General features: G+C 42.6%; 1 protein-coding gene across 1 annotated transcript in view; it reads right to left on the bottom strand.

Annotated features, from left to right (window-relative positions):
- The window catches only part of ABTB2 (ankyrin repeat and BTB domain containing 2), a gene marked incomplete at both ends in the record, with an annotated part of 109,588 nt that extends 105,163 nt beyond the window's left edge, over nt 1–4,425 (bottom strand). The window contains one exon of the mRNA XM_084208260.1: nt 3,564–4,425. Within this exon, the coding sequence (XP_084064386.1) occupies nt 3,564–4,425 (862 nt within the window). The remainder of the gene's footprint in view (nt 1–3,563) is intronic.
- Between the last annotated feature and the right edge of the window lie 9,541 nt (nt 4,426–13,966).

The following is a 13,966-nucleotide window of genomic DNA, read 5'->3' as shown; positions in this document are numbered from 1 at the left end:
TCCTCAGGTGAGCAAACCACAAGACTCATTTGTGTATTAGTTTGTCCAGGGAGAACTTTGAGTGTTTGGGCTAAGAGGTACATGAAGAAACAACATTATCAGGTTAAATTCCAACCCTTCCCCCTCTCCTTTTTTTTTTTTTTTCCTTTGGCAAAACATCTGTCAACACTTCTATCTCCAGAGCACCAGGATGTGCTGATGCATTAAACAGCACAGCAGGTGGACTAGCAGACAGAGGAGTGCCTGACCATAACCAGAGTTCACTACAACCCAAGTGCTGTAATTAACAGGGCAATGATATCCAAATGTATTTGCAGTGCTGACAGCTCAGAGTCTAAAGAGCCATGCACTAAACACAGGCAGATCAAGTAAAAGAATCGCATTCCCAAGGTAAGTGCAGATTTCAACTTCTCTCTCTGTCATTTCAAATTAATAGACCCTAATATTCCTAATTAGAGTGTCTCAAAATCCCTATGAAACCACTGGGTGCATTTTCCACCACTGCATATCTAGATCACCATGTAAATAAAAATAGAAAATAAAACCTGTATTCCAATTCACACTCGCTTTACCTTTCAATAGCTACATTGTTCAGTAGCTGCTTATCTTTTTTGCTGCTTTTGTTTCATTTTCTTTCCAGCATTGCATTGTTTTTGCAACATCCCACCTGAACTCTGCTTAAGATGACCTTACCCTTGGGGGGGCATTAAGAACACAGGGCCACAGGCTCGGTCATTCCTCCTCCTTCCAAGGCAGAGCCACGAAGTCCTGAGCAGAGTCAGAACTCGCACTGAGAGCAAAGAATGGCTCACAGAAGCAGCAAAAAAGTTGATTAAAGAACAGCTTCACAGAAAGGGCAAATAAACAAGCAAGCCACAGATTATTATTTATTTAAAAATAATATTAAAATTCCCCCTTAAGCATTTACAGAGTTTAAAACTTTACCCTTCACACAGCAGGTGTTGATTAAAACACATTTGTTGTAATATACAATATTGCTCTTTCAGCCTCCAAAGCTTCAAGTGACTGGACTGTGGTCTTTGATGGGAGATTAGTCACTGAAGAAATACAGGTCTAAACCTCAGTCTCATGAGAATTTAGGAAGATTTATGTATTTACTTACTGTTTCTTTGACTCCAAAGCAGCAGGCTGTCCTGATCTAATAATGAAAATGGTATTCAATAGATCATAATGCCAGAAATGTCCATTATGATAATCCCATGCAATCTTCTGCAGAGGACAGCACCATGGATTTCATCCAGGGATTACAATGCTTGACTGGAGCTAGAACTGAACCTCTAAGTGCTTTTTATCTCTGCCATCAAACTCAGGGCTATAAAAGAAAACCCAACACACACACACTCCCCAAGTTTGCAATTTACCAGTGCTCCACTAAATGCTTTTACTAGGAAAGAAACAAAAGTGACAGTAAAGCAAGTTTCCCTGTTCCTTAAACAGGAATAAATCCAGTTATTTCACTGCCAGATCTACTTCAGATTTAAATTAATGTAAAAGACAAGATCATTTGAAAGCACTGTGCAGAATGATGTGAATACTTCTCATTTACAATTCCTACAGGGAGAAGAATAGAGAAGTTATTTCAAGCTTTTTTGCATCCATATAAAACCATTTGTGGCCTTCCAACTGCAAGAAAAGCCATTTAGAGGATTCACTGACTTGTGTCAGGTAAAACACTAGTGACAGACTGTCACAGGAAATCACAGAATGCCTTCATGTGTGGTTTTATTCAATTTCCAGACTTAAAAAATGCATTCAATTATTGACAGGATTGATCTGAAAGGCAGGAACAACAAAAGAGGCAACAGAAGCCAATCCTTCTGTGGCCGCTGACTGCTTGGCTTTCCACTGTGCAGGAGCGTTATCATAACTGACCATTTGGTGCTCTGCATATTTATAAGCATTTCCCTGCAGTCAACCTTCTTCCCATTCAACACCAGCATCCATTCACTCACTGCAGTTTTTTCAGGGAAATTTCTCTTAAGAAATAGATTAAAGAAAAAAAAAAGCTGAGTGAGGGTCCAACTCTTCACTTTAGACACAGAACCTGCGTGGCAGAAGCACTGAGCAGAGAAGAGCTGAAATGTACATTTCGGTTCACAGAAGCAAAATATTTTACTCTAGGTTCCTTAAATAAGGAACAAGGGAAGGGAAACAAGTCTTTTTCTCAGAGCTGGTGGCAAACAACCACTCCCATGAAAAACGAAGAATGACAAGTGTTTTCGCAGACGCATGCTCATACCTCTCTAATCACCCAAGCGCTTTTAGTTAGAAGTGTAGAGGTCTGTGTTTTACCTTGAAATTTACAGTTATGCCTTGAAGTAGAGTCAAGAGAACATCCAAAAGGCTCTAGACATTTATTTCACAAGTGTTTAGTTAAGCTGACCCAATGGGGACAACCCCCTGCAGTCACCTACTCGTGATCTGAACAACAGAATTGCCTGGGTATGGAAAAACTGCAGGAAATCAATGCACCCAGGGACGAGAAGGTGAGTCAGCCCATCTCTGACAATTTCAAAGGGTTTTTTCCGCCTCAAATTATAACATCTCCTTTACTTCTCTCGCTAGGAGATTCCCTTTTGAAAACCCCCTTGGTTTTATAGAGTTAAATCACAAAAGTGTTAGGCATGGAATAGTCGACCGTAACAGAGGCCAGCAAAAGTCATGAAACCGTGGGTGGTACACAAAATACTTTTCTAAACTGGACGTTTCCCTGAATTTTCCATGGGAAAAGTATGGTATTCCTCAGTGTGACTATGCAAAACAAACAGTGCAGCTCCTTAACACAACTGTCACGGCTTAAGCCTTCCAAATTGCTCCTCGCTCCCGTAAGAAGATGCCAACATTCCTCTATCTGCTTAAGTGTTCGGAAATTTTACTTTGCAAACAAATGGCAGCGGTAAGTACCTTAACACTGTGTTATTCTCATCACTGAGACACCGTCCTACGCTCACACACGCGCTCTTGTTTATGGCAGGAAAGGACACCACAGGTTTCTGCTGAGTTACAAGGAATTCCAAAGTATACAAGTTCAAAGTTTTTGCTCATAAAGTGAATTTTACTACCGCAAAGGAAAAAGAAAATAATAATGTTTTCCCTCTCCAGGCTGTACGTGGTAACAGCATCTTTAAGATGAAACTACAAGATACTCGCTGTAAGATAAATTTTGTTTAAAAGAGATATAGTGGTACTTTCTTGACAGCAGCTTGTAAAGGACATTTCATCTTAGGATTACAGAGAACATATTTGCACGCCAGTTAGAGGGAAAATGCTCCAAACAGCAGCTGGTAGAAAGTCGGATGTTTGTTAGGACAACAGGGCTTGGTTTCCCACAGCCTTTTATAACCCGGTACATCTTAAGGACAGAGCAGGATCATTCTTGCCTGGCAGGACCGTCATGCCTGCTTTACGCACACACAAACCACGAGCAAGATGCAATCCAGATGCAAAGAAAACCTAGAAAAACCCCAAGTCCACAGAGAGCGAGGACTTTACAGTAAAGCTTCCTGGTATGAAGACAACAAACCATAAAAACTGGATCTTACCATTAGCGTTCTTCCCACAGATGAGGTGCTCGTAAGGTTGCAACACTCCCCAAAGTTCCGCATCGTTGTTGATAACCATCTCCAAGATTTCAGCCGAGATCTCCCCTCCACCATCGGGGCTCTGACTCGCCAAAACCCTAGCCTTAATCTCTTCCACCAGGTTCTCCATGCAAGCGGTTAAGGAGATGGCCGCGTACTCGTGGATCCTCACCGAGATCCTCGTGTCCACCATCCACCTGAAAAACCTGCCCACCGAGAAGGTGAGGCCGCAGCGGGCGGATTTGCCTTTCCTGAGCCCATCGCCGGCGCTCATGCTGTACAGGGAGAGCGCCTTGACGGTGGCCAGCACGCAGCTCTCGGCCAGGGCCCAGCTCTGGATGAGTTTGATGGCGCTCTGCACCTCGAAGCGGGTGCACTTGGAGTGCATCACGCTGAGGCGCTGAGCCTCCCGCGACACTCTGATCAGGGCGCGCCGCAGCAGCTGCGAGAGCCGCCTGACAGCCTCCTGCGAAAAGCTCCTGCCCCGGCCCTCTCCCTTCCCTTTGCGCAGGATTCTGCCGATGTCTTCATCAGTCCAAGGGTACTCCTCGAGATCCGGCAGCTTAGGGCACTTGGAGAAGATATCTGCGACCTCGGGGTCTTCCGGCAGCACGGTGTTCACGGTGTCCCAGCTGTTATTCCTACTGTTCATGGAGCCCGAGTAGTACCACCAGTTGCCTCTGTGCTGAGAAGAGGTGAAGGCTTGCGAGTTGGACTTGGAAGAAGAGAGACTGAGGGACCTGCAGGAATCCCCTGCCCCATAACCAGAGTCCAAAGTTAAATCCTCCAGGGTCTTCAGAGTCGAGCTGTATATCCCAGCCATAGGAAAGACGGGTTAAGCCAAGCGGCACGACAAGCGCGAAAGGTGAGGCAGGGGCAGATCCCTAGCGAGCCCCGAGCGGCGCGGGAGGACTGGCAGCGCAGCGGGCAGGAGCCCTCCCCGAGGGCCCGGCTACCTCCATCCCGGCGGGAGGCTGCGCTCAGCCATGTCCCGCTCGGGCCGGGGCGGCGGAGGGCGCGGAGGCTGAGGCGGGCCGGGCTAGGACGGGCGCTCGGCGGCGGCCCCGGCGCAACTTCTCCGCCGCGGCTCCGCCGCGCGCCCCGCACCGCCGCATGCAAATGAGGTGCGCTGCGAGCACCAATCGGAGACAGCGGGGGAACGGCCCGGCCAATCACAAACGAGAGGGGCGGAGCTGAAGGCGGGGCGAGGGAGCGGCCCGTGCGGGGCGGCGGGAGGGGGTCGGCGGTCGGCCCGGGGATGGTGCGGGCGGCCCCGGAGCCCCCGACGGGAGCCTTTGAGGCGCCGCGGGTCCCCCCAAACCGGTCACGGGCCGGGAGCCGCGCACGGAGCGGAGGAGCCCAGCGCGTCCCCGTCCTGCCTGGGTGCGCGGGACGAGCGCGCCCCCGCGCGGCCGTAGCGGGAAGCGGCGGGTAGAGCCGCGGGTCTCGCTGTGTTTCGGGTTCGGGTCCTGAAATCCCTGGAATTTAACTTAAAAACGCGTTTTGCGCATCTTCCTACAAGACGCAGACCCCATAAGATCCCGAACCCGCTGCTATTTACAGTCCCGATCCAAGAAAACGCGATAAAGCAAGAGAGAATGCGTGTCATTGATAATGCTGCCACTCTGACAAAGTCTGTAAAAACCCAAAAACAGCCTAAAGGATGCCATTTTTATCTGTTCGGTCACACGGATTTTGAATCTTGCTCTCGATTGCTGCCATATACGCACTGTTTGTAGTATATATATGAATGAGTATGAGTAAAGCCTAAAGAGAGTACATTCAAAACTTCTCACAAAGGACATTTTCACTTCAAAAAGTACTGTCAAGGCACATCTTACACAGTCCTTAACTACAGACTGAAAAACAAAACAAAAAAATCCATTTTCCACAGTCATGTTCCTTACAATATATGGCTTCCAACTATGACCAGATTCAATAACTGGATTTCCAAAGTTCAAAATGACAAATTGTCTTTGCACCATGAGGACAAACTTTTCAGCAGGGCCTGTTTCAATAGGACAAGGGGGATGTTTTTGAACTGACAAAGGGATGGTTTAGATGATACAGAAAAGAGATTTCCTGCTTCTAAACAACAATGGCCTACAGGACATCCCTTTGTCTTTTTGTACTGCGGTATGCACATTACTTAGTGTCAATAAAAATGCATCATAAGTATTAGGCATGAATTAAATACATGAAAAATCATCTCTTTAACTTATGCACTTCTGCTCACAGGACCAAGCAGCTTCTATTTATACTAATAGACAAAATATTTAACAAGGCATCCTAACTTCCACAAGCTGAACCCCAAAACTGATTTTTTTTTTTAAACATAAGATCATCTTTTGTCTTTCTTATACTGAAGCCCAGTTATAATGCAGCTCTTAGCTTTTTCATAGCTTCTCCCCATGAAATCATGAACACAAATGAAAAGTTGTCTAATAAAACCAGACCTAATTCTCTCAAAGTAATTCCAATTTATTTGGAAATCTTAACACCTCAGCACCTCATTTGTGCTCCACTGTCAGCTCAGAAATTGGTATTTTTACTGCACAACTGATGCTTTGCTCAGGTGTTATTTTACAGATCAAAGCTAACTCTGCTATTTTGGTGTGTTTTTTAGGCTATATTTTTAAGAGCTGACAATACAGAACTGACAGTAAACATGGTAAATAGGTCCCTAAACGTGAGAGAAGGCAGGACTGATTCAAAAAGCCAGTTTTAAGTCTCATGTGTTCAATCAATACACTTCTTTATAAAAGAATATAATATTTTTTCTTACATCTGTATTTATTCCCCAATCTTAGGGTGCCATGGACTACTGCAGGCCTCTTAAACTAGACTTTCGGTAGGTGACCATGTGGTGCCTCCTCAGAACCAGGGTATTTATTTTATTCCCTGTTAGTTCCTCCAAGATCATGCACAGAAGACTTGTGTCTTCACAAGGATCACTGCAAGAAAGGGAACGGGACAAAAAAAGGCAAAAGAGTTGGCCTCTCTCACCAAAAACCCTTCATGCTTTGGTTTGTCATGCATCTTTGCAAAAGCTTCTTCTAAAACTCATCCTGTTCTATCTCCTAGGATTCATTTCAATCACAAAAGCAAGGCTAAATTGTCACAGAGAATTGCTACACAGTTGGCAAATAGGAACTTGACATTATTTAGGAAAAATGCAGCTGTGCAAGCACTCAAAACTTCTACAAATCACTTCTGTTCCCTCCCTTTATCACACTTCTCCCATACTCCCACACAGTTTGTTATTCCTGCCATTCCATGTCATTTAACAACACCAAAAATCGTCTGGTTTAACAAGCAGTGTCTGCTTTCCCCACTTCCTTCAGACAGTGTTTTCTCCTTGTAGTATTTATTTATAAAAGAAAACCCTTTGCCAGATAAATCCTCTCTCCTCCTGCTACAAAGGTATCGCCAGCCTTTTCCACAGGGGGAAAAACCCTAGAAGCACCCTCATATGCGAAAAGGATTTTCCTTACTGAAGATTTAAACATCAAATTCCAAGATGTTGAGCCCAATAAAGACAAGAAATCATACACCAAAACACCCATAAAAACAACTCAACATTCCTTAATTTATAAGGCACAATAAATACTCAGCTTTTCTTTGGTTTTTGTTTGCATATGCTTCAAGTGGAGCCATCAGGAATCTCAAGTTATTTTCACACAATAAAAATCAACTTTCAACAGACAGATTTTTCTCATAATCATTTCTCTCTAAAATTAGTGTTAAAGTAGAAAGCACCAGAAGACTTCCAGGAACATAAACAAAACAGATAAAACATGTAACACTGGAAATTCCATAATAAACAAAACCATGGGACTCTGGCAGCTCCATTTTCCTTCATGTAAAGGGTTCAGATATGAGCTTTTCTAGCTCTGATAAACTACAGCATTTAAAAAATTGAATTTAAAGTAAAGTACACTAGAATTAATTAGAAATAAAAAGCCTTTGTATTCTCTGATACACCAAAAGCAACTGGATAGATAGGAAACCTAGTTAAAAAACAAACACTTGTTTTAAGGAACTACAGCAGTCAAAGCAAATGTAAAATCCCCATAAACTTAATCTCTACCAAAGAGTCCAAATCAATACTTTTTAAAGTAACCAACACTGAGATGGGCTTGTTACTGTTCAAGCCACAAAGTTCAGTGAATATCTAGGAAATAATATTCATGTACATAGTATTGAGCAGCATAAACATCCCTTACCTCTAGGTCCCATGTAAGCTTATTTTACTCACTTGAAGAAAAGAAGACTTAAGAATTTCCAGCAGGAAAAGAAAAAAAAAATAATTAACAACAAAGCTGGCCTTAACAGAACCCTCAAAGAAGCTGCTTGATTGGTGCTACCAACCCCTGAGAGCAGTACTAAGAGGAAAGGAGCCCTTTCCAAACCTTATTTAAAGCATTTGTGGGAGGGAGTGTTGATGAGTCCAAAGGCTCAAGAGCTGGCTGGGCTTCCATGGATGTTGCTGGAAATTTCCTTCTCAAGCTGCTGTCTCTGTTTTGAATGCGTGCTAATGGCATTTTCCTTGTGTAGCTACTTCATTAATCTGAATTTTATTGGCAAGGTTCAGAACTATTTTTGTTAATAAAGAAAGATAGCTGCTGTCTGATACCTGAAAATCAGTATGAGCCCAGACAGCAGGAGATGTGGGGGAGCAGAGATGAAGTGTGACTAGAGCAGGTGAATCACATATCAAGTCTAAATTAAATGAAAAAAAAAAGTGTTAAGATAATTCTTTTTACATATTTTTAAAGCACCACTGATGGAGAGAAAATGTTCATGTGGTGTGTTTTCTACCATGCAGCAAAATCCCCATCCAGCCCTCAACTTATTGTCTAACTGGAGTTGCTGGTCCAGTATCTGGAGTGACCAAATACTTCCTGCTGACCTCACCACTGCCAGGTTCTTGTATCTTCCCAGCTGGAGAGAAAATTTATTCAACGTGTAATAACTCAAAGTCTCCCCCCATTCATTTTGTGCAAAATGGCCTTTGCCAAGGTTACAATACTTGTCTTTCAGAATGTCTTGATTGGTAATTTAGGTAAATCTACTTGATAGCACTAATTAAAATTTAAAAAGAGAACATAGAATCTCATGAATGTAGAATTTTAGGAATAATACTGTCCCTTGTGTAAACTTTTCAGATGGTTAGAAGTCACTGAAATCAGTGTGTGCTGAACAAATCTTCAGGCTATTAATAATAAATGGACATCTCACCTTCTCCCTGTCTTGGTTTTATCTGTGATTTAGCATAGCCTAAAACTACATTTGGCTATTAACAATTTCTACCAAGAGAAACACTCCTGCTTAACAAATCTTGCCTCATTTTTTCCGTACTCTACTATTTAGTCTAATAAAAGACATTTCTTGTCCTTACATAACTTGCCTCACTCGTATCCTTAGGCTGTCAATTAAAACATAATTTCTATTTAAATAAGATCAGGAACTTAAATTTGCTTAGCATAAGAAATCAGCCCAGATCAGCATTACTGTTATTTATAATGACAGATAAGGCAGAGCTTCTTAAAATTAATACTGTCAAGAAAGAAGGGGTCATGTCTATCATGACTAATAGTGACTGTTAAGCAAGACCATTTAAAAAACTTTAATTGCTGAAGATTTTATATTACAGTCTGCTTCTGACACACATTTTCAGGTATGAAAAGCATAAGAAGCACTGAGAATCTATTAAGAATATCTTTTCTACACTCAAGAGCTGCCTTTTGTAGTAGATATAATTGGAGTGATAAGGAACTAGGAGTGAAATCTCCATGCAAGAGTGTATCAGATGCCCAAATGAACAAATAAGTGGTTTTCTGCTGCTGCTGTACAGAGAACTTCTTCACAGATCCTTCAAAGCAAACTGGTCAGCTACCAGTCAGGTACAAACTTCTCAGAATCACCTTTATCCTTGGGAAAGGGGTGGAACAAATAAGCTTGGAAAGCATTAAGGCCAAAAAGGTGAATTAGAATCACAGAGTTTGGATTGGAAAGGACCTTCCACTTACTTCCTTCCACCCCCTACCATGGGCAGTGACACCTCCCACTAGACCAGGTTGCTCCAAGCCCCATCCAATCTGGCCTTTGAAGCCTTTCAGGGATGGGGATTCCACAACATGTCTGGGCAACCTGTGCCTGTGTGTCAGCACCCCCACAGGGAAGAATAAATTCCCAGTACTTGATGCAGGATACAGTTGTCCTTCTGGATTGCAAGTGTGTGTTGCTGGGTTTTGTTGAGCTTCTCATCAACCAGCACCCCCAAGTCCTTTCCAGGCTGCTCTCAATCCATTCTCCATCGATTTAGGAAGGGGAAATGATGCCTGACCAATCTGTCAGCCTTCCAAGATGATATCAGTGGTATGATGGATGAGGGAAGGGCACTTGATATTATCTTCACCACAGCAAGGCTTTTGTCACTCACTCCTGCAACATCCTCATTGACAAATTGGTAAATTTTTTTGCCTGGATAAATAGCTCCTTTCAATCTAAGTGGAAAACAACTTTGGATAAAAAGACCTGTTGGAAATCAAATTGGATGTGAGCTGGGAATACAACCCTGTGGCAATGAAAGCCAGCGTCCCAGGAAAAACACTGCCAGCAGGTGGAGGAGGTGATCCTTCCCTCTGCTCAGTGCTGATGAGACTCAGATGGAGTCAGAGTCCAGCTCTGGGTTTTCCAGTACAAAAGAGGTGCAGACAAACTGTAGTTAGTCTGTCAAAGGGACACAAAGATGATTGAGGGACTGGAGTTTCTGTCATTTGAGAGGCTGAGAGACTGGGAGTGTTCATTGTGGAGAAGGTGGGACATTGTCTATAAATACCCGAAGAATAAAAAAAGGAAAAAGACAGGTGGGCTCTTCTTAGTGATGTCCAGGGAAAGAACAAGGAGCAGTAGGCTCAAACTGAAATACAAAATATTCCATTTAAACTTTAACCCCCTCACCTTTTACTGTGAGGGTGGTAAAATACTGGAACAGATGAAACAGGTGAAAATCTGGAACAAGTTTCCCAGGGAGGTTGTGGAATCTCCATAATCAGAGATATTCAAAACCCAACTGGACACAATCCTGGACAAGGTGCTTTAGCTGACCCTGCTTTGTGATCTCCAGAGGTGCCTTCCAACCACCAGAAGGATTCCATGAATCCTGCTCTTTCCACTGCAAAGGGTAGAGCACCCATTCCCAACACAACTTCCCCTTTCCAAAGTCTGCCTACATTTGGAATGATTCTCCTCACAAACTTTCAGCACTGCTGCTGAATCCTCTGAGTTTTAAACATTTCTGGTTCATTTTGTTTTTAATCTCTCTCAATTCAGCACACATTGTATATGTTAAGGCATCTTTAAATCAACCATTTTCTAAGAATGAAAGTAGCACTGAAGATGCTTTCCACACTTTTAGGAAAGAGCATCCCTTCCCAGCAGCTGTTTCACTTGTGATGCGTTTGTTCCATGGGTGTTTTTTGAAAAAAATTTGAAGCAGGAAAAGTAAACTAATCCCAGAAACAACCAATGACATTTCACCTAATTTAAAATGTAATCCTCATAAGCATTAAACATTTCTGTCCTAAAATTTGGAGTGTATGAAGACAAGAGTTGATATAAAATTGTTTTTTAAAATTTTAAGTGCAACCAGACAACCAAGCAAGTGTTACAGTAGGCCCTATTTGGAAAGATTATGGAACTACAAAAATGATGGATCTGTGTTGGATTATTATGCCAAATAAAATGATTGTGATGACAAAGGGTGGAGGAAACTGCCAGAATAAGAAAGATCAGACTAGAATGCATTAAATTCCTGGATAAAAACTTGGTACAGTATCAGACTGTCTCAATCACTATCAGAAATCTTATCAGTGAGGGCTGGTGGGGAGAATTATATTTTACCTGGAATCAGATCAAATGAAGGGAGTAAAAGAGTATTTACTTCATCACACCACAATATTCACGATGAAGGGTGTACTGAAATTTACTGAGGCCTCTTGTCCCACTCCTGCTCTTCTCATTTCACTCCTACTATTAATTACAATTTTACAGAGACTGCATTTTCTTCCTAATGTAGGAATCAAACAACCAGAACATTCTGAGAGCCATCAGGCATTACCAAAGAGCTGCAGACAATGATGTTGTTCTTCAGCATTTAACAGCTTCTAATTTATGACATCCAGCTATAAAGTTACAGCAGAATAAGCTTCCCCAGTCAGTCAGATCCTTAGCTCTGATCTAACACCAGGCCTGCCAAGTCTGTGTATGATAGCTACCAGTGTAAAATAACTCTTTGGAGGTACTTGAAATAATCTCAGTTGTCTGGTCACAGGATCCACTGCTATATCATGTCTGTGTGGAAACCTGCTGCAGTCCTGTGTGCCAAAACACACATTTGGAAGAACTTCATGTCAAAATTGCACTTATTACTACAGCCATTCACTGGCTGTAATATCAGCCTGTCTCCTGAGGCACTTGATAGAGCCAATTACGTGTATCAATTGCAACGGATGTGTGTCATGTTTCCTGAAACAATGTTCATATCCTCAGCTCTCCCCTATTGGCCAGGAACACAGTATTGACAAGAACATTATCAAGACTCCATCACTGTAATTGTAAAGCCAACAGAAATAATAGCCAAAGAGAAGAAATTACAGCTAAATATTGTATTTTTCATAGCTCTGAACAGTAAGGAAGTTGCCAAATAAAGCATTACCCTCTAAGAGTGCTGTGAAGTGGATACCCCAAAGCTTATCAGGCCATGCTGAGATCAGTGGTTATTTACAATGGCAAACAGCACTGAAAAGAATTGGAGAGAAATTATTGAGCACACTCAAGGTCAAAACCCCGCCTGCCTTGCCTGGGATCATTCAGAACCATCGGACAACAGCCGCAGTGTTTGTTCTGGTACTGAAATACACCAAGTGTACCAACAGCTTCCTAGCTACTACTCCATCGTCATCTACAGCGGCTGTGCCTAAATTCTGCTTCCCCCTGGTCGTGCTTAAGCCTTTATTTTCCGAAGGAATGCCGAACTCGGTAGGATTAGCGGCTTTGCCGTGTCGCGTAACCCGCTGCCTCCCTCTTGAGGCCGCAATGCCGCATTTGAACTGCGGCAGGTTGTCCGTCGGGAGCTCCGGAAGGAGCAGAATACGGGATGCTGAGGGGAACGATGAAGGCACAGCCGTGTGAACAAGGGCTGCCTGTCACTCCTCGTGCGATGAGCGTGTGTGTGAGCTCTGACGAGGCGCTGCCTACGTGGCACAGGTGATCCTGTCCCCACGATGTGACACTGTCACAAGGTGTTTGCCTCACAGAGGGACCAGCATGTGCAGCACCTCACACACGAGGATGTCCAGAGGAACACCCCGATTGTGTAATAGCAAAGCTGCCGACTTTCTAGTTATAAAACTCAAAATAGAAATCTGCTCTCTTTCCTCAGCCTAAAGCCTCTGGAAGGGGGAGCATCCCTTCTCTCCACTGGCAAGACAGACTCAGCAGCATTGCAGAGATTTTTCCACAAAGGGAAGTGGGTGCAGTGTGATAGTGAAACTTTGCCACTGCTTTTTTCCACTCAACTGAGGAGCAGATCAAAAACTCTGTGAGGCTTCAGGCACCTCACTTTGAATCAGTATACATCGTGTAAAGTTCAAACATGTTTGTGGGGGAAAAAAAAACCCAACAATGAATCATTATTTCCAGCAACAAAATAATTCCTTAAAAAAGCCAAACATGAGAATAAGGGGGAAACCCACAACAAAACATTTTTAATTGCAGAATTCTCTTTTTGCTCAGAACTTCTTACCTTTTTACTTCATGACCCCGAATGTTCTTATCTCTGATTTCTCTAGTAAACTCAAGAGTTTTTCACCCTTTCCACTAAGCACCAGAAAACTTTGCCTGCAAAGAAACCTACAGTAGAATGCTGTAAATGTTTCAGTTTGAGGTATATTTCATAGTGTTTAAATACCTCAGAACCAATAGCATATAATTCTAATTTAGTAAATAAATGAGCGGTTGCCCAAAATTAGGCTGAAATTTTAATCGTTATATCTAAAATTTTTAAGTCCTACGTGAAAAGGGCCATATAACTCACTCAGCATGATCATTAATATTGGCTTTTTTTAAAAGAAAAACAAGCCAGAAACCTAAGCTTTGTACCACTGTGAGGCCACTAAAACAGGACAGTTTGAGACAGAGGAAAAATCTTTCTCTCTCAAAGAGTCTGTAGAAGAGTTTCAAAGAAATCTCTTTATTCTGTATAATATTGGAACACTATTCTAGTATTCTCTACTAAATTATAATACCCTTATAAAAAACTTTAGAAGCCTATTTCAGTGAGAAGATTTAATCTCAGT

This window comes from Fringilla coelebs (genome assembly GCF_963513975.1).
Source record: "Fringilla coelebs genome assembly, chromosome: 6".
NCBI classification, from domain to species: domain Eukaryota; kingdom Metazoa; phylum Chordata; class Aves; order Passeriformes; family Fringillidae; genus Fringilla; species Fringilla coelebs.
Note: the sequence above shows the minus strand (reverse complement) of the source record. Positions and strands in the feature narration are given on the sequence as shown.